This window comes from Cavia porcellus, unplaced genomic scaffold (genome assembly GCF_034190915.1).
Source record: "Cavia porcellus strain 051 isolate PalLab524CR breed Dunkin Hartley unplaced genomic scaffold, mCavPor4.1 scaffold_9, whole genome shotgun sequence".
In the NCBI taxonomy this organism is placed as follows: domain Eukaryota; kingdom Metazoa; phylum Chordata; class Mammalia; order Rodentia; family Caviidae; genus Cavia; species Cavia porcellus.
The window spans coordinates 13,264,542-13,284,295 of record NW_026947492.1 but is presented as its reverse complement, the minus strand read 5'-3'; the positions used below and the strand labels follow the sequence as shown (position 1 = coordinate 13,284,295).

At 38.7% G+C, this 19,754-nt stretch overlaps 1 protein-coding gene across 1 annotated transcript; it reads right to left on the bottom strand.

Annotated features, from left to right (window-relative positions):
- Nucleotides 1–2,666: 2,666 nt before the first annotated feature.
- Sc5d (sterol-C5-desaturase) lies at nt 2,667–19,746 on the bottom strand. Its single transcript, XM_003472642.5, has 6 exons — nt 19,551–19,746; nt 13,258–13,334; nt 9,535–9,752; nt 8,518–8,647; nt 6,712–6,812; nt 2,667–6,372 (listed from the first exon to the last, which is right to left on the bottom strand). Exons 3-6 carry the CDS (start codon nt 9,742–9,744, stop codon nt 5,917–5,919), a joined length of 897 nt encoding a protein of 298 aa, XP_003472690.1. The 5' UTR covers nt 9,745–9,752; nt 13,258–13,334; nt 19,551–19,746; the 3' UTR covers nt 2,667–5,916.
- Nucleotides 19,747–19,754: the final 8 nt, after the last annotated feature.

The window sequence follows — 19,754 nt, the reverse complement described above, 5'->3', positions numbered from 1 at the left end:
GACACAAAAGGTACTCAACACACTTCCCTTCCAGGAAACTAACTCAAAAAAAAAAAAAAATCCCTTAAGTTCCTTTTACAATAAACCTGTAAATCCAGGCCCTTAACCTGTCCTTCTCAGCTATGAATTGTACTTCCTCAATTCTCAGGAAGCAGCAATATTGGTGGGCAGCATACTTCAACTTCAAACACAAATAGATGGTTTGTATTGTAACCTGACAGTGACCACCCGTCTTAAAGACACCCCTTAAATATTTCCCATTCTTGCTCGTAATGAGACTCACTTCTCCGAGCACACACACATAACAAACCCTTATGTCTCCTTTATTAACACGGCCTGAAAATTCTTTTTCTGCAACTAGAGTCAGAGAATCTGCAATGTTACTTTTAAAGAATGGGATAGGTTCTTTGTTTCAGCTCAGTGAGAATAGGACTTGGTGGTTCTTCAGTTGGACCCTAAACTGGGAAATGAAAGTCATGAGCTCATAATTTTCTTTGCTCAAGTTTCTCAATACACTTAAGAGTATTACAGCCCTTATTTCCACTAAAACGTTCTGTGCATAAAATACTGGTTCCTTGAGTCATCCCTTCTCTAGGTAATTAGTACAGGTATCTATAGGGGGACTTTGACTGTTTTGCCACTGCGTTCCAGGCTCCCCGTGTCCTCTTTACTGTTCAAAACAAGGTCATCAATGACTTTAAATGTAATTGTATCAGAACCAATTGCAGATAACACAGGACCAATTTTGAGAACCTGTTCTCAAGCTGTTGATCTCCAGAGCCACTCTCAATGCCAACCTCATAGTCAGCATCTCATCAGAGAAGTGAGGATTTACCCACAGGCAACTGGGGAAGTGCTTAGCTTCAATGTGAGGTGACTGTGTTTGCTGCTAGAATGTGAAACAGAGCAGAAAGAAAGATGTGAGGTGGGAGAACTTAAAAAAAAAAAAAAAAAAGTGCACACACTGTCTGATTCAATTCAAGTGAAATCCTAAAAACAAACCAAATAAACCCCCAGTAAACCAAAAATAGATCAGTGATTACCTAGGGCTGGGGAGACACTCGCTACAGAGGGGCATGGAACTTTCTTCTAAACCAAATGTTCTAAACCTTGCACATTGGTGTATAAATTTGTCAGAACTCATTAAGCTATACTATAAAAATGGTACATTTTATGTAAACCATATTTCCACTAAACTAACAATGACAAACTGATGGATAGAAATCACCAGTATATCTGAATGTGCACTAAGTTTCTTGGTTTCTGTTTCTTTGTTGGTAGAACATGTCAGAGGTCAAGGTTACACTTAAATGGCTGGCTAAATTATAATCACGAAGTAGATGGAGATACAGAAAATGATGCAGAGTCAATAAAAAGTCTATATGAATGCTTTTAAGTGGCTAGATTTTGATGGCAATATGCTATTTTGCGATTAAACATGCTTGAGTATTAAAAGTTATCAAAGTACTTAGAAAACTCCATCAAATACAGTCTGACTCTTGAGGAATTTAATCAATATATGAAATCTTTGCCAAATGTTCAAGAAACCACAATACAATATATAAGTGGTGTTAAATGTTTACAATTTGATGAGTAATACTTATGATTAATCAGAGGTTTTGGTTTTTGTTTACAAATTCTACTGTCCTTAAAATTTAGTAATATAATCTTCAAGTTGACCAGAGATTTAAGGGCATGCACACCTACGCTTCGAATGCTAGGGATCAAATCCAGGATGCACCCTTAGTCCCAGAACTGTATTTAATGAAACAAGTATTTTTCTAACATACCCAAAACCTACCTTGACAGTAAAACTCACTGAAACATGGTTCACATTTTCTTCTTGTATATGAAATTTCTTCTTCAGAGAAGCTGTTTCATTGTTTTGTAGACTAGCATTGTTTTATAGCAATGTTTTTAGAATGAAAGTATATGGCAACCATCTAGTTTACCTTATAATTTACAGTACATACTGTTTTTTTTAATTTTACTTACATGATTTCCTCTGTACCCCGTCCCTATAGTTCACTGTCTTTTATCCTCCAGTTTTACAGTATATCTACACAGTCTCCTCTCCCCCTGCGGTTTCTCCTAAAGTCCTATCCAAGGCATAATTACAATCATCACTGAGCCTAGAAAGAAAAAGCATGAAGCACTTGACACTAACACATTAGTTGATACTTTACTTTTTCTAACTAAAACTTGTTCATGGTTTTGTCCAATTACAGTTGGAGAAATCAGAGTTATGCAATTTATGAGTCGCACAGCCAGGACTCACACTTGTCCATTTGTGTCCAAAGCTCTCTGCAACTCTGAGCAGTCTGTCTTTTCTTGGTGCAAGCAACCCTTTTGAAGATCCATTCATAACCAGAGCACTATGTTAAGAGAGAGGGAGGTAGGTTCGTTGAGTCCCTAATCAATACTCCATTACCAATTTGGATGTGGTCAGACTCAGGGCTACTGCCTGATTTTGAGGGAGGGCAAAAAATGTCTTCAAATAGGTACAATCTTTGACTCTCCTCCTGTTTATTCCCCCAAGGCACTCAACAAATGTCAGGCAATAAAAACAATTCGATGTGTAAACAGGGAGCATCAAAACAGGTGCGGTGCTTGTTACCTATGTGGGATTCATTAAATATACACTAAAGAGAATCACAGTTTCACCATTTCATTTAATACATTCAGCAAAGTATTTATTGAAGCTCAGTTATGTCTCAGACATCTATAAGAACACATGATAAATGCAATGATGATTTCTACTTTCAAGGTCTAGAACAAATAGTCAGTGCACATAACAGATGACCAAAAGCAGGAACTGCTGAAATACTGTCAGTTAAGTTTTTCGAGTCTATAAACATAAGGAAAGAGAGTTCTTTTCCCTTAGTAGTTTCTTCAACTGGGTCACTTACAAATAGGAATTTACTTCACACAGTTCTAGAGATTCAGTCCAAGATCAAAGTGCCAGAGGGTTTGGTGTCTGGCAGACTTCATGTTTCCATGATGTCACCTTGGTGCTGCAGCCTCTGGGGAAAAGGAATGCTGGGTCCTCACATGATGGAAGGAATTAAAACACAGAAAGGACAGCGCTCCTCTACACCTTTAATCCTATGCCATGACGAGGGTGTGACTTCATTACTCCTAATGATCCTGCCTCTCCCACTGTCAAACTGATGATTCGGTTTTAATGTACGGATTTCAGGGACACATTCAGACCACAGCATCCCTCTGGATAACTTTATTCCTGCTCTGTATGGCAAATGTGTGACTTCACACTTAAACCTGTCCCTGGCTTCTAGAAAATAGGAGGCAAAATAAAAATAAAATAAAATTTAAAAAAAGGAAACACCAGATTCAGTATTAAGTATTAAGCATTCAGTATTAAGAGAGACAGGGAGGAAGATGAAGGCACAGTAAATTTCTGTGGGTTTTTGAAATGTGCTCTCAATCACCTCCATCTACCCTGTTTCTACCAGCAAAATGAAACAAATGTAACCTTCATTTTCCCCTTCTGTTCTGTAACTATATAAAGGTTTCATTCGAGGGGAAAAGTTTTTCAATTGCTATTCCTATAGGAAGTTCAGGTCTTCCCTGAATATTCTGAATTTCTCTAATGGAGGAGGATATGATGAAGTATTTTTTAAAAAGTTAGAATTTCTCAGCACAGCTCAACTTAAAAAGACCAGATCTTAAGGATGAGAAGGCAGACTATCTGACTATTCTTAACACTTTAAAAGTGTTCCTTCTCCTCATAAATTATATCCTTTCCTTTATATTAGCTAGACAAGAATAAAACCTCCAGATGTAATTGCACATTGTATCAGAGTTACAGAGTCAGACACACTAAGACAATGAATGCAGAGAGAACTTGAAATATTTTAGAGCTCATTTAGCATTCTGACATCATCATTTCCTTCCTGCACCTCATGAAGAGGGTAATAAACCACATGAATGTGATAAGTTTGCTATCTGTTTAGGAAACTGGCTTCTTCTTCACCCCAGCACGTGGCTGGGGATGGACTCTGTTCCAGTCCAGTGGGCCATGATTAAGTTTTGTTCAAGAAATGTGAGCAAAAAGACACATGCACCACTTCTGGTGCATGCATAGATGTTTCCTTCTTTCCTCGTGTGGCCCTGACAAAGTAGATTCTTAACTAAAGGATGGAAATCAGGCTGTAGACCATGTGGAAACGCGTCTGCAGACCAGAAACATCAGCCTGAGAGTTTCTGTGCGAAATTAACCTTGCAGCAGCTACTGAACTGAGTCCTGGTTTCTTCATGTCAAAGACTCACAGCAGCGCTGTGAAGAAGAAAAGCTCAGCACATATTAGCTGTCACTATTGTTAAAAACATTTACTTCTCTTTAATTTCTTTCTTTTTCTTAGGCTAAGTGGAGCACTGGGCTGGGTGGCACAGCAAAAAGTACTCAACTGAACTTACCTGTTTAAACAACTAACTGGTAAACCTAATTCAACATTTTAACATTGGAAAACATTTCCTTCTGGACTCCAGTTATTAAATTTTGTGACCAGTCTCCTGCTAAAATACAGCAGTATCCTGGTTCACAAACTCAATTCTCCCCACAATTCTGGTCACAAATCGATCTGAATGAGAAATGAATCGAATTTCCCCATAAGGTCAACACTGAATCTAAATCTAACAAAGACGTGAGACAGAACAACAACGTGAGACCCTTCCCCCCTTCTCGCTTCTCAGCGAGACATCCAGGAAAATTCTAAAAGTTTTAACAATCCATATCGTCTCTGGTTTCAAATTTACATCATCTGTGCAAAGAACATTTTGTACTATAACATTATTTAACTGATGCAGTAGAGTAACAGTATGACCAACTGTTACTGACTTTATATAAATAGCAATAGAGTGCCTTTAAAATTATGTTTTTCTAATACATTTATGTTAAAACACACAACTTTTTTATGAAAAAGTTGAGAGACAGACAAAGAGGAAAAAGAGATTTGTACAGAAATCTTCCTAGACCTAAATATTTGGCAATTATTTCCTGTCATAAGAGCCAGGTTTTTAACTTTGAAAAATATCAAAAGTGCGGTGCATTGATTTAATTAAAAATTCATCAGTGCCAAATATATGATCTGAGCATCAAATTTCCCTACCCATACTGAATCTCCACTTTTACACTTATTAAATAATGGTTTTAAATGGTAACCATCAGTAGTCAAGTTAAATAATCTCATATCTGAGTTACATCAAGGTAGAACTGTTACTTTTAAAAATTCATTTTATTTATTCATCAGTAAAATGGGCCAGTTGATGATATCCCCAGAAAAATGAGGCTTTTATAGGAAAATGATAATCTTATACCTGCTACTGTCACTGACACTAATATATCAGACTTTTTCTCCAAGCTAATATTTCTACTTAAGCAAAATCCAGTTGAGTAGTCATTATCATACCAATACTGAAGAATTAACCATTCCTCAAACAAGAAACCATCATCACATTAGTATTTCTTGATCATGGTATTTATTCTTGTTATTATGGACCACAACAAATCTTTCTTGCTGAATATGGGTGGATTAAGGCAAAAGGATATCTAGCCAGGTCCCTTCAGTAGTTTATTCTTTCTTTAATTTAGAACTATTGCTGAGGCTATAAAAACTATAGATTTGCTGGTTGGAAAGATACAAACTGTCCTTGAACCAACACTCAGTATTTGAAATGTGGTATCAGAATCTTGTACACAAATCTTCTAAGACCTAAATATTTGGCAATTATTTCCTGTCATAGGAGGCAGGTTTGTAACATTGAACTACCAGAAAGACCATTCCACAGCAGCACGCACAAGGCTGATTTTCAAATGATGCCATTTACTTGCCATGTGTCCTCCCTGGGTATCACTTATTTCTCCTTGTTACAAATATTTAAGATTTGGGCAACAAACTACTCTTTTTTTGTGAGCTCTCCATTGCTTAATTTGTCATTTCTATAACCGTTTTCTGAAGGGTTACTGCACTTTTGTTCTGACACATTCTTCACATAACTAAGTGGTCCCTTGCCCTCAAAGGAAGATGGATTTTTGAATGAGCCTCCAATTCTATCCCACAATGTGAAGTACTGCCCATAGTTATAGTCAAAGAACAGGTGGTGGTCTGTGTGATGAGCTGAACCATTAATAAACGGCCTGAAGATCCGGGGCACACGAAAATCACCATCGTGAATGGAAATTGTCCAGATATTAACGAAGATGTACAAGCCTAAGTAAACCAACTTGTGTAATGGAAAAAGAAAAGGGTATATGTGATAAGGCAAGCTCTGAAGAAAGCCGTCCAAAGGATGAAAAGCATGACTTGCAAACGGAGTAGGAATCTTCCACATATGATGAGGTTTATGAATATGCTGGAGAAGAAAGGGACATCATTAGCACCATGAGCTTTACCCAGTGCAGCAGTCAACCTCACTTTTCATATTCACGTTACAGAGATGGCCTAACTCAAAGAGCCCTCTGAAATCGGCAGAATGGCTTTGTAGAAGGACCCCTTTAATCCACAAGTGAAATTTTAACACAGTCCCTCTAGATCCATAAAGAATATAAGCAAAACGTACCTGGGACCTGCTACAACTCTGGCTACTTAAAACATTTCACACAAGAAATTCTTGCGAAACAGAATACAACTTACAATCGTACAGTGCTAAATTGTGTAATACTTTCTCTATTTCCCCTTCTAGTGACTCTACCTTGTACACAAGTTTATGGTGAAGGCCTCTGTGAATCCAATAGATCAGCATGTCGGTGAAAAAGATGAAGGATATTACGCTAACAATGAGGTGAAGCCAGCCTAGAAGAGACAGCAGGGAACAGGAGAATCAAGATTCAGCTGCTAAGACCAGAGTTCACTTTCACTTGTTCACACAAGTGCAGAACGCAGTTCCAGAGTCAGACAGTAGGAACTGCTTTGGCTAACTCCATACAGTATAAATTAATCTCCCCTCACCCCATGGAATCTGGTCACTTCCTTATCTTTCTTCTCATAAGAACCTGAAACGGCCAACATTTAATTGATTTCTTTTATATTATTTTTAACTGGTATACCAAAAACAAAATTTTACCTATAAATAAGTGATTGGTTTCTTATTAAATCCCAAAGGCACACTTGAGACTGAAAAGGACGTTCCTGAGTTATCTTTAATGTTATTTAAATCTCAGAATACTTGTATGTGATCCTCTTCCGTCGTAGTAATCTTCCTAAAACATTATCTTAACAATAGGATCGTCTTGCTTAGCCCTCTGCTTTCTACAGGTCTCTGCCTAGCGCTAACTGATAATTGGTGCTTTCTGACGTTTCCAGTCTTTCTATTCCGACACTTCTGCTCTAACCAGGTGAGTTTACTCAGTGTCCTCCTGAAGCACTGACACTCTTAATTTTCTGTCCCTTTGCTCACATGCTGCTAAATGTAGAATGCTCCCCTCTCCCCCACTTTTTTAAATTTATATGCCGGATTAGTTTTCAAAGTCTAGGCAATTCTAGTGTATAATTTTAATCCATCCTCTAGGTAACTAACCTCTCACTTTGAAAGCACAGTTCTAGTGAAAGCATGCCTGGTTCAAGTCTTAGATCCACCATCTATTTGCTGAGTGATACAAGCAGGTTACTGAAATTCTCTGTATACTTAATCTACTCACCTATAAAAGGAACACAGTAACAGCAACTCTTGAACTGTTGCAGAAAAAATGGATCAAGACACGTAAAGAGCTTAGGACTGTCACTAGCACAGTTTAATACTCAATAAATGCTAACTGTTATTCTTTCTCTAAACACTAGACATGTATCTTGATGAAATAATTGCAGAATTCTACAAAAGTTTAATTATTATGAGACTGTTTACAAGATAAATATAAATATCTAAAGGTCTATAATAAACTATAGACACGTATACAGTAAGATAGTCACTACTGGACTATTTAATGGCAACATTTATTGATATGAAGTTATGTCCATATTTATTCAGGTGAAAAAAGCCAGGTGCAAACTAGTATGTACAGTACAATTTCTTTTGCAGTGTAAAAAATGACGTACACAGGCACAGAGAAGTTGGAAGATATGTGACAAAAGATGTATGGTTTCTTAAAAATCTGTACTTTCTGATGTTCAGCAACATTCACCCGCCACTTGATGTACCTTTTTTTTTGGTACTGGGTATCGAACTCGTGATCTCACACTTACAAGGCAAGTGCTTGAGCCCCTGAGCTAAATCCTCAGCTCCTTGACTCACCTTTTTAGAAGTTTGAATTCAGTAAAAATAATAGGAAACAACCCTGTCTGATTACTTAAAGTTTTCTTAGGCACAATTTCATCTGTAACCACCTTCAAAATTGATAGATAAAATGAAGGAAATATATATATATGTGGCAAGATATGAATCCATGAAAGCAGCAGGTTAAAAGCTACTGAAGAATTTAAAAGAAGGAAAAAGGGGGGGAAATTGTTTCTATAAAGATACCAGACAGGTTCAGACCAGTCTCCAACCGCTTTCTTTACTTACCGTGTGGGAACTCAATGTCGTCATATAATTTGCTGTAACCTTTCACCTCCAGCAGGAACAGTGCCACTGTGGGAATGCTGATGTACGGCATTGACTGGACAGTGAACTTAATCTCTCGAGAGACTTGATTCTGAAAGTAAAATCTCCAGTATTAAAAAGCCACAAAATCTACTGCTACAAAAATGGCGTAAAATTGTTTTGGATTGGATTTTTTAAAATTCTCTCTTATATACATTAAAGGGCTTTTCTCCATACTGTTTCTATAAAAATTTCAATGAGAACACATAAGAAAAAGATTCCTTTTGTATTGAGCAAATAATGCAACTACCTTAAGTTCTAAAATTTTTTCTCCTTCCCATAAAATTTGTATTCTAAATTTCTATTTACAAAACAATCATGTCTTCCATCCCCAATCCTATTATTAAAAATAATTCAGGACAGGGATATACTCATTAGTGCAGCCACTAAATTTCTGCCTGGGGAACAAGAAGCCCTGAGTTTGTTCTCTGGAACTAAAAAAGAAAAAAGAAAAGAAAAGCGGGGGTGGGTGGGGGAGCCTCTAAAATACTGTTTCGTCCTTGGAGCAATTGACAAAATACCAAATAAGTGAATGACCATATATAACTCTAATGCTGTGAGTTTGAATCCCCTGTCTGATCAAAGAAAAATATATGTTTAAAGCATACTTCAGTTTGTAAAAGTCAAACAAAATAATTACATAAATGAGTACATTTATTATGCACTAAAACTGTATTAGCAAAAAACATTTCTCATCTATGTTATCTAGCAAGGTAAGTGGTAGGTTTATAGTCAAATAATCAAATTCACTCATGTTTAAATTAGGGGTGAAGAGAAGAGACTATCACTCAGAAAATATCTAAACCATTTTAGGAGGTGGTTTCAAAACTTCAGTTTAATCTGAAAATCTGACAAACACATCATATATTTTTACTATACATCACATTTTATTTTATTGTAATAGTAGTTAGAATATAGGTAAAAAAAGAAGTACCTTACCTTCAAAAATTGTGGATGTTTCATTAATGAATGGTCAAAGATAAAATAATAGCTCAGTGTTGCACAGAAGAAATAAAGAACAAAAGCACCAAGGTTTGATACAATCAGGAGACTAATAGTTTGTCTGAAAATGTCATCCTCTGGCCACGTGGATGGATATACATATGGCGTAAAAAAATAGTAATCTGTGATATTGAGGACATAGTCCATGTTTGCCTCTGAAAGATAAACGTGTGACAATTACTTATCACATCTACATTTTTCTTAGCAAAACATTTTCTGAAAACTATGCATCAAGTTTCCAATTTAAGATTATATGTGGCACAAAACTGTTGCCCATAAACTCCTCTAACTGCCATCTTTAACATCAGAAAAGATCTAAATACTATCTCTAGCCCAATTTCCTCACATTATACATGAAGTCACTGAAGTTCAGCTAGAGAACTGCGGCTCGGGAAGTTTTTCCTCCAACGCCATCAAGTTAGTGACATAAACCCAGCCCAGTTTCATCAGGGTTCCTGTAGCGACATGCACATCATAAAGATGGAAATGCAGACAGACCCACATGGCTACATGTTTCGTCACGTCTGTGTCCTGTCAGGGACTCGTATTTTGGATTTTTATTTCACTTCTGTCTTTCCTTGCCCAGTAAGTCCAACACCTGAGTTTTCTTAGGGACAGTTTAGAGCGACTGTCTCTTTTAGTGTATACTCTCCTATTTCTTTGTATGTCTCATAATTTCTTTCACAGAAAAAGAACATTTTAAATACCATAACATGGCAACTCTGGAAATCGTATCATTTATATGTTCCCACACACACACACAGGATTTTCTGTTGCTGTGCATTTAAGTGATTTCCCTCAATTACTTGTATAATACTTGTATTCTTTGGTGGGCACAATTACTGAAACTGTAATGATGACCCACACAATTTCCAATCAGGAGACTGCACAGCCATTGCTCTGGTGCTATGTGTGGGGCCACCATTTCAGTATTTCTGTGGATAGTTTGCAACTCAGACTTGGCCTTCACTTCCAACTTTAACAGATCTTCAAGCTCAAAGATCAGGGCCTGTTCCTTTCCTTTTGGGGTACATGCACAGCCCTGAGCCCCGAGTAACTTTAATTTTTGGTCACTCTTCTTAGCGCCTACCGATAACAATTCCTCCAGGAGTTCTGACCTTTAAAAAAATGATCTTGGAAAATGATCTTGGCAAGGACGGAATGTTTGCAGTAAGCAAGTTCTAAGCCAGTTCTAAGGAAGACAAGATGAGAATGGAGCTTTGCAGGATACTCCCAAAAAGGTCAGACAGTTACAATTCTCCAGGCGGGCCTCCTGGAGGAGCTACAAGCTTGTTCTAGCCAGCTTTCATGCCAATGGCTGCCAGGCTTTTTCTGTGATTATGTTACAAAGTTGTTAGCTTTCAAAACTATCAGGAGATGAATAAAGGACAAGTTACAATGCCACCAAGCTCGTTGTTCCTACTGAGATTCAGCAGTTTTTCTCAAATTAACGCTTTCCAGACTTACTGCAAACCTTCATTTTCCAGAGATCCAAAAATACTGAGTTTGACAATTTCTGTAAGTATTTTTGTTTCGCTTTTATGGAAGAGCAGATGTTCAAAAGTTCTTACTGTACTGCTCTGGAAGTCATCATTTCTTCTTACAGTACAGGTCTACTCCTCTCACTTAAAACATCTGGCTGGCCTCACAGGTATTTTGAAATTCAGAATTTTTAGGCTTTGCAAAGATCATAAATATCATCTTGTCACATTAATATTTGTTTAGTACATGTATGAATATTCACATTAAGTGGGAAAATACTATAAACAGTATTATGGTTTATTTATATGAGGATAACTTCTTATATTTTAGTATATTAGTTACAAATATAGTAAGCTAAATATGTAACTGTGTAATAACTGATCACAGAATTAGTAAAGATTATAAAAACTTTATTACTAGAGTAAACTTTCAAATACGAACAAAATCACAGCTAAATTCCTGTGGATGTAGACGCTAATGTGTGTGAAAAGGACCCATCACCTCTGGTCACTTGAGGATCTTACAGAGAAGAATGATCAAGCTAGAATTAGACACTGATGATGTGCCAGGATGAGGGTTCCCAGGTGATGCCACACTGCCACTCAGAAGGTTTCTGAAGTGATTTCTACTAACGCCATGCCTTAGGAACACATGTCTCAGTCTATGCAGCAGCTCTTGACTTTTCACAGTGCTTTAGTGATTCTGCCATCTGTGCCATTGACATCGTTCATGTTATCAATACTGTCCTCATGCTTACATATGTTAAAAAACCTCCCACTAATTTGTCCATCACCCAACAAATGATAGGCAGAAGCATCATAATCAATGTTTAGTACTTCAAGGGCAGCTTCTCATGACTTATTAATGATTTTGGCCATTAAATTTATCATGCAATTAGTGATTAGGTATCATTGTCTCGCTAAAAAAAAAATTCTTAAAAATATTTGGAGACTCATTTTCAAATATCACTGTCAGCTAAAATACAAAACATTTATTAATATGGATTTATCAACATTACATTGGGCAGTAAGTAACTTTGAAAACAGATCTCTGGGACACAGCTCAGCGGCACAGCTCCTGCCTCACAAGCACAAAGTCCTGAGTTCAATTCCCAGTACCAAAAAAACCAAAAAACAAACAAAAAAAAAAAACTTTATGACTGAGCTCTTAAGGAAGTTTTGGTGCCTGGGCCTCCCTTAGATGTGTGTTGTGTGGGCAGTACAAACACTTTGTCAGGCATAACACTCTTTGGCAAGACAGGCTGTATTCCAGTCACAACATCTGTGTGTGTTTGGAGGTATAGGGGGGAGGGCGGGGCGGGGATAAATGCTAACATCACTTTTACCATAAAGTCAAAGAATCTTCCTGAATAATAAAAACTGTCAGCCTTTGCTACACTTTCACACTGCTTCCCACGTTTCTGGATCCTTCCTTTTTAATGCTACTATTTTTCCTAAGTGGCACTTCTTCACATATGGTAGGCTGTTCCACGATCTAAAGAGAAATGAGTACCACTTATTTATTTCCTTATAGTCAAATCTACTTAATCAAATGTGGTCAGGCTCTTCATCTTCTGTCCCACACAATTTTTTCCTACTCCAATTTTCTCACTAGTCTTTGCTGCCACTGTAAACAACTGCTGTCTTGCTTATATCGCATGTTGGTGGCTCCTGCACTGTCTTCAGTAAGGTGCCTCCCCAGACACACCGTGCATCAGCATCTCCAAAAACCCTACTTTCTGCTCTATACAATCAATAGTGACAGGCATCAACTCATTATCATTATCATCCATATGGTTTCATCCACATGATGCTGGATTTAGGTGCATACAGAACGCAAGAGTTCTGAGATTAAAAAGACTTCCACTCCGATTTCTGAAGACTTCGGAGGCCAGGCAGTGTGTCCCTGAGAGGGCAGTATGCAAAGCTGTGAGTGTGAAGCCCAAGTGGAGAGCCCAGAAGTCTGGAAAAGCCAGGAACATGGATCATCTAAGGAAAGCTGCAAGGAGGGAGCCAAGTCCAGCCAAAGAGAGAAGCCATGGGAGCTACATCATCAGAAGTGCTATGGGGTGGAATCATCAGGTTAAACCATTTTTGATGTTTTCATATGCAATTAAATCCAAAGTAACAAACCAACAAACAAAGTAAAACAATATCAGCAAGCAAATGACAGGAATACCTGGTAGATGCACCAAGACAAAATGAATTCTTTAGTCAAAATCAGGATTCCACATCAAATGGGCTTGAGAGCAGATCCTAAAACAAAACCAAATGTAAAAACAACCTTTTGATTTTCCAGTCTTTCCAGACTTGGGAGACTGTGACTAACCCTATACTAAGTAACTGTCTACAAGTAGAGAAACTGCACTTATATCCTTTTTATATACTGGTACACTCCTCCCCATAGTAGACGTTTTACTTGGTAAGTGCTCAGACAATGGAAGATTCTGCCTATTTTTCTACAACCTTACATCAAACTTTTGGACATTCATCAATTTAACAGGAAAGAAAAAAGTTTGAGGTACATTTAATGTAGATTCACCTTATGAGTACACATCATGTTTTCTGTGAATAATCTGTTTTTAATCCCTTGATCATTTTTAGTTTGAGTTGTTTAGTTTCTTCACAAAAATCAGGTTCTAGGAGCTTATTATGTATAAGTTTATACTTCTGCTTGTAATATGAATTTCAAACTTTTTTCACTACTTTTCAGGGAAAGCAAAATGTAACACCAAGTGCTAGGCAGTCATATAAAAACTCCAGGAAACATAAACACTCCCAATAACTTAAAAAGGATTTTGCTGTATCATTAAATATGGTAAGAACTGGGCTAATCTGCATGTTACCTACATAGATACTCCTCAGGGTTATGTCTCAATAAACCTATCATAAATAGAAAATATCAACTGAAAATACCTTTCAGTTACCTATCCTTCTGAAAATTCTAGATCAGCAACACCACACACTGTAGAGTTTCGGCTGTTTCTCCCATGCTGGTGTGACTGACCGAGATGCTTTACTCACTGCTACTAACCAGCAAATGGGATCATTTTATGCACACTACAAGCTAGGGGGAAAGAACAAAATTCAAAATATGATCTCTAGTGAATGTGTATCACTCTTAAACCATTTTAAGTCAAAAAATCTTACTTTGAACTATCATTAATAGAGACAATCTGTAATGCCACAGAGCCCTAATTCAGTGTAGTACTATACATAGAATAGTACAGTACAACCAAAAAAGGAACTCAAACATTAATAAGGAATCTTCTTCTTCATTCAACCTTAGTATCAGATATAAATCAATCAAAGGAATCTCTCTTTCACTTTAAAAAATTCTCAGCTGGGCATGTAGGGACACGTTTGTAATCCCTGTACACTAGGAGGCTGAGGCAGGAGGACTGCAACTGAAGCACAGTCGAACAATTTAGCAGGACATTGTCTCAAAATTAAAAATTTAAAAAAGGCTGGGAGGTAGCTCAATATAAAAATCCTTGGTTCAGTCCCTTATATGGAAAAAAAGGTTTTCCATGAAACCTAAGACAGTCTAATTTTCCTTTTAAGACTATGCTTACTGTGTTAACTTGTATATCCCCTGCACATTATTGCTCTAACAGTAAATCAGTGCCTGGAAGGAGGAAACATCCCTCACTTAATCTAGAGGTAGTTATAGAGGTACTGTTATGTTAACCTTGTTCACACTGTTTTTAAGTTTTGGTTTTAATTAACTGTATTTATTGAATGTACTCATAAACACACTGTAATTACTGACATCTACCACCCCCCAAAAAGATCTGATGGCTATGATCCCAAAACTACAATTAAATTTTGAAGTAAGTTTACATTCCAACCCACATATGTAAAACAGATATAACAGACCTAAGTGATAGACTTGCAATCTTCAAGGACTAAGTAGTTCTGACATCATTTGATACTCAGGAGATAATCAACAAATAGGAATTATTACTATTATTACTACTGAGGGAGCCAAAGTTGAGTGAAAATTATTTTGATACAAGGCCAAGGTGCCATGTGACTTTTGTTTGCAAAATAATAATTATGATTAACAATTACTATATAGTAGGAACCGTAAATACTTTACATGAACTCAATAAATACTCAATGAACTCTTTCAAAAAGCTCAAAGAGTCAGATACTAGTATTATCCTCATTTTACTGATAAAGGTGGGCACAGGAAATTCAAGAAACCTGCCCAAGGTCACAGAACAAATCAAAGCTGCAGCTAGAATTCAAACAGATGCAGCCTCGTTGCAAAGTCCAAAGCTTCACCAAAGTTCGGTTGCCTCTGCATCACTATATCAACTGTTCAACTTCTCACATTTAAAAAATTCCTCAGTGAGTCTATAAGCTTATAGTTTTAAGGGGTTATACCCTGAAGTTAGGGACCATTATGACTGATACACTGTGTCAACTTGAGAAGTCTAGAAGTTTAAACGACTCAGCAGCTCTATATACTGAGGTACAGAGGACAAGCCATTACCATTCTAGGATGCCATTCAAGTGTGAATTTGAGAAAGTCAGAAATTTAAGTGATTCAGCAGAGAGGCAGGGTCCTTACTTTATAACATCTTCAGCCTGTGTAACCACCCAAAGGAGCCTGTTTACAATCTAAGGGAGGAAGGACCAGGGATCAGTGGCTTAAGTGCCTGTCTAGCAAACATGAGGTCATGAGTTTGATCCCCGAACCCCAACCCTAAAAAACACTGTAAGGGAAGAAAAGTGGCTTGTTCTGCTTCCATCTACCCCCCTCTCTTTCCTCTTGCTGCTTGTGCTGGCTGCTGCCTTGAAGTGTTGCCCCAGTACCATGCCACCCTGCCTTGGAGCCAGCTGATTTTAAACTGAAACTTCCACAGTGAGCTAAACAAACATTCCCTTCCTTCATTTTGGATGTTGGGTGGTTTTGTACCAGCAATGAAAAAAAGTAATCAAGATAGAATTTGGTACCAGAAGTGGGGTCTCGCTGTGACTACACCTGACCATGTGATTCAAGAGCCTTTGGAAATGGCTTATGGGAAGACTTTGGAAAAGTTCAGAGACGTCACCTGAAAGAGTAACACTGGAATGGCTTAGGCTGTTCTATATGGCTGATTCTGGTCAGAGCTCAGAAAACCAGTAAAGATCACGCTCAGGAGGTTTCTGCCAGGAAGGACACTATTGGTTGTGGACAATGTGTGTTACAGCTTGGCAGAAAGTTTGTCTGCATTTTGCTTGTGTCCACAGACTTTGCCTAAGATTAAGATCAAGGACATCAGACTAATTAATCTGGCAGAAGAAATTTCAAGACAGTTGAAGGCTGAGGCTGTGATATGGCCACTGTTGGGGTTTTTTAAAAGCCAGATTTATGTTGTAAATCAAGACCAAAGAGCCCAGTAGGATGATTTAAAACATTGTGAGTTTAGCCAGAAAGGAAATTTCAATAAAGCTATTGTCATGGTTTATGTCTGTGGTCCCCCAAGCCTCACGCAATTATGGACATGGCCAAATCTAGTATTTGTGATTGGTTCATTGTATAGTGCTTGGATTGGTGGTGTAAGTACTACACCCGCCCCAGGGAAGAGCCAGAATACTGTGAACTGGCAGGAAGAAGGTGTGTCTTTGTCTCTTCCTGGTTCACACTTGGTGTTTACCACAGCCCAGCCACGCCACGTTGCTGCTTAGAGCCAACTGAGTATGGACTGAAACCTCCAAAACTGTAAGACATAAACCTTTCCTCCCTTCATTTTCACCATCAGGTATTTTGTCTCAACAGCGAGAGCAAAGTAACCAAGACAGCTGTGGACAGCAAAGATAGAGCTGAGGACATCTCAACTGTTGAAAAGGAATGAGAGAATAAAACATGGCCTGAAGACATCACAAAAGCAGCAAGTCTCAAACCTTTACAGCCACACAACTGCAAAGGTTTTGCTATGTGGTGAAAGCTGTAGAGTACCATGTTCCAGAATGGCAGCAACACAAAAAAATTCTTCCTCAGAATTGGATTCAGAGTGCCCAGCTATCCAAGCACTTGACCCCAACAGCCAAGACAGAGGAAAGCCTGGCTATTGCTCCAACTGGCAGCAGACCTCAGCATCATCCATCTGGTGTTGGGTTTAGGTACATACAGAATGCAGGAGTTCTGAGGTTAAAAAGGCTTCCACTCCGATTTCTGAAGGCTTGGGAGGCCAGGCAGTGTGTCCCTGAGAAGGCAGTATGTAAAGCTGTGAGTATGAAGCCAAGTGGAGACCTCAGAAGTCTGGAAAAGCCAGGAGTATGGATCATCTAAGGAAAGCTGCAAGGAAGGAGCCAAGTGAATCAAAGAGAGAAGCCACAACCACAAGTGTCATAGAGGTGAAGTTACACAAGCCCTTTGGAGAACACAATTTGCCACAAATTGCTTTGGATGTTAGGTTTGCAATTATAGTACTTAATGTTTGTCTTGTTAGAGTTTGGATTTGCTTTTGTCCCAATTCTTTGTAACCTCCTGTTCGTAACATTTGAAATGAGAATGTTTGTCCTCTGCCACTCAGTGTTGGAAGAGTTTAACTCTGTTTTCATTTGTACAGCCAGTTTACATCTTACAGGAGAGTTGGGAGTTGGACTTTACAAGCAATGCTACAACTTAGGCAACTTTTAGAGATGGACTAAATGTGTTTTGCATAAAGGGATGTGTAGAACTCTTTGGGCAGCCAAGGGCAAAACATTATGATTCTAACATAGTATAATGTGGGTAGACTTAATACTGGTTCTTAATTTTTAAACCTGTGTTACCATGTTAGGTTAGGTTGTGAAATGTTAAGAATACTGGTTCTTAATTTTTAAACCTGTGTTACCATGTTAGGTTAGGTTGTGAAATGTTAAGAAGCACATCTTATAACTCCAAACCAGTTTAAAGAAATGTGTCTGGTTGCCAAGGTGACAACTGGTAGATTGTTATGGCTGATACACTGTATCAACTTGAGAGGTTTAGAAGATTAATTAAGTGACTCAGCAGCTCTACATTCTGGGGTATAGAGCACAAGCCATTAACGTTCTAGGATGATGTTCACTGGGTCAATTTGAGAAAGTTAGAAATTTAATTAAGTGATTCAGCACCGGGCCAGGGTCCTTACTTTGTAACATCCTCAGCCTGTGCAACAGAAGGCAAGCAGATGGTGTGAGTGCTGCTCTGGCTGCTTTGAAGTGTTGCCCCAGCCTTGGAACCAGCTGATTATGAAATGAAACTTGTACAAACAGTGAGTTAAATAAACCTTTTCCTTACTTCATTTTGGATGTGGATATTTTGTCCCAGCAAGGAAAGTAACAAAGACAAGCTTAACCCTTAAATACTACTACTTGAAACAGATGTTTATATTAGATACTACTTTGCCTTACAGAAAAAGACCTTTTCTTAAAACACAATTGTCAGAGAAACACTACTAGGCTCAAAATGACTGAACCTGTTATTCCTTTTTGCTTAACTTTAAAAATACAGATTAAAACAGCTAACATTTATTGAAAATCATGGATTATTATAACCTCATTTACTTTCCCACCTTTAATACGCAGGTACTTCTTATAATTTCCACTGTACAGACAGGAAACTGAAATCAAGAATACTTAAATAACGTGTCCAATAACCAATAACAGCTGTGATCTACAGGGCATTCCACAGCCTGTATTTTTTACCTGTTACACTGTATCTCAACATGTCTTATATGCCACTGAAGAATTGTGCCTAAGTACATTACATAAGGAGCAGAAAAGCACTCTGTGATTACAAATCATGTATTTATCATTAGACATCTATCATAAGAAACTAAAGAAATGGTGATATAAGTGACCACCTAGTCAATTTCCGTTAACATTACCAGATTGATATATTTTCCAGTCTAATAACTTTCTTCACCGAGGCAATATTTTTTTCACCTATACCACCTTCACGATTATTGTGCAGTAATACAAGGATTCCAGGATACAGCATTTTCTTTTTACGATGTTAAACTAAGACCGCACTCTTCTAGTAGTTTGAAACCGAGGGATGCCCTCTCTCCACTCTATTTACATTGCAGAAATGACAGACAATACTTCAACCCAATTCCTTTGTCCCTTAAAAAAAAAGTCCCTCCCAGAAAACAAGGAAATCAGTCGCAAAGTAAAACAGGGCAGTGCTCGGTGGCCACTTTCCGCAACAGCCAACACCAAACACTGGCCTGAACTCCCTGTCCAGCCCGCGTCAGCTTCCACCCCTCCCCGGCCTCGCCCTGGATGCCAAACCCGCCGCCCCGCTGCAGCGCCCCAAGTCGCCCCGCCACAGGGGCCTAGTCCGCTGCCACCCGCGGGCCCCGCACCCGCTTCAGCTGGTCCCCACCCTACTGCCTATACTAGCGGAGGGCGGCTCCGCACCGCACCCGGGACCTGGCACCTGGGGGCAGGGAGATACCCCCGCGACCCTGGGAGAAAGGAGGGCCCGGGCCATCGCCCCTACTCCCGCACCTGAGCCGCTCCTCATGTGTGTTCCGCTTGCTGGCTCTGTGCGCTCGCGCCTTCCCGGACAGGCGTGGAAAATGGTGCAGAGGGCGCCACTAGGAACCGTGCAGCCCTGGCGTCCGCGAGCCTATTACACGCCCGAGAAAACCTGAGCCCAGCGTAGGCGGCCGGCGCGGCAGCCAATCAGCGGCTGGCGCCATAAGCTGATAT

Excerpts from the sequence above, each read along its gene's own strand:
- Sc5d (XM_003472642.5), bottom strand. The coding sequence starts at position 9,744 with ATGGACTATGTCCTCAATATCACAGATTACTATTTTTTTACGCCATAT. Across the intron at positions 8,648-9,534 it reads AACATCCACAATTTTTGAAG|AATCAAGTCTCTCGAGAGAT; the intron begins GTAAGGTACTTC and ends TTTTACTTTCAG. Across the intron at positions 6,813-8,517 it reads CGACATTGAGTTCCCACACG|GCTGGCTTCACCTCATTGTT; the intron begins GTAAGTAAAGAA and ends TGTCTCTTCTAG.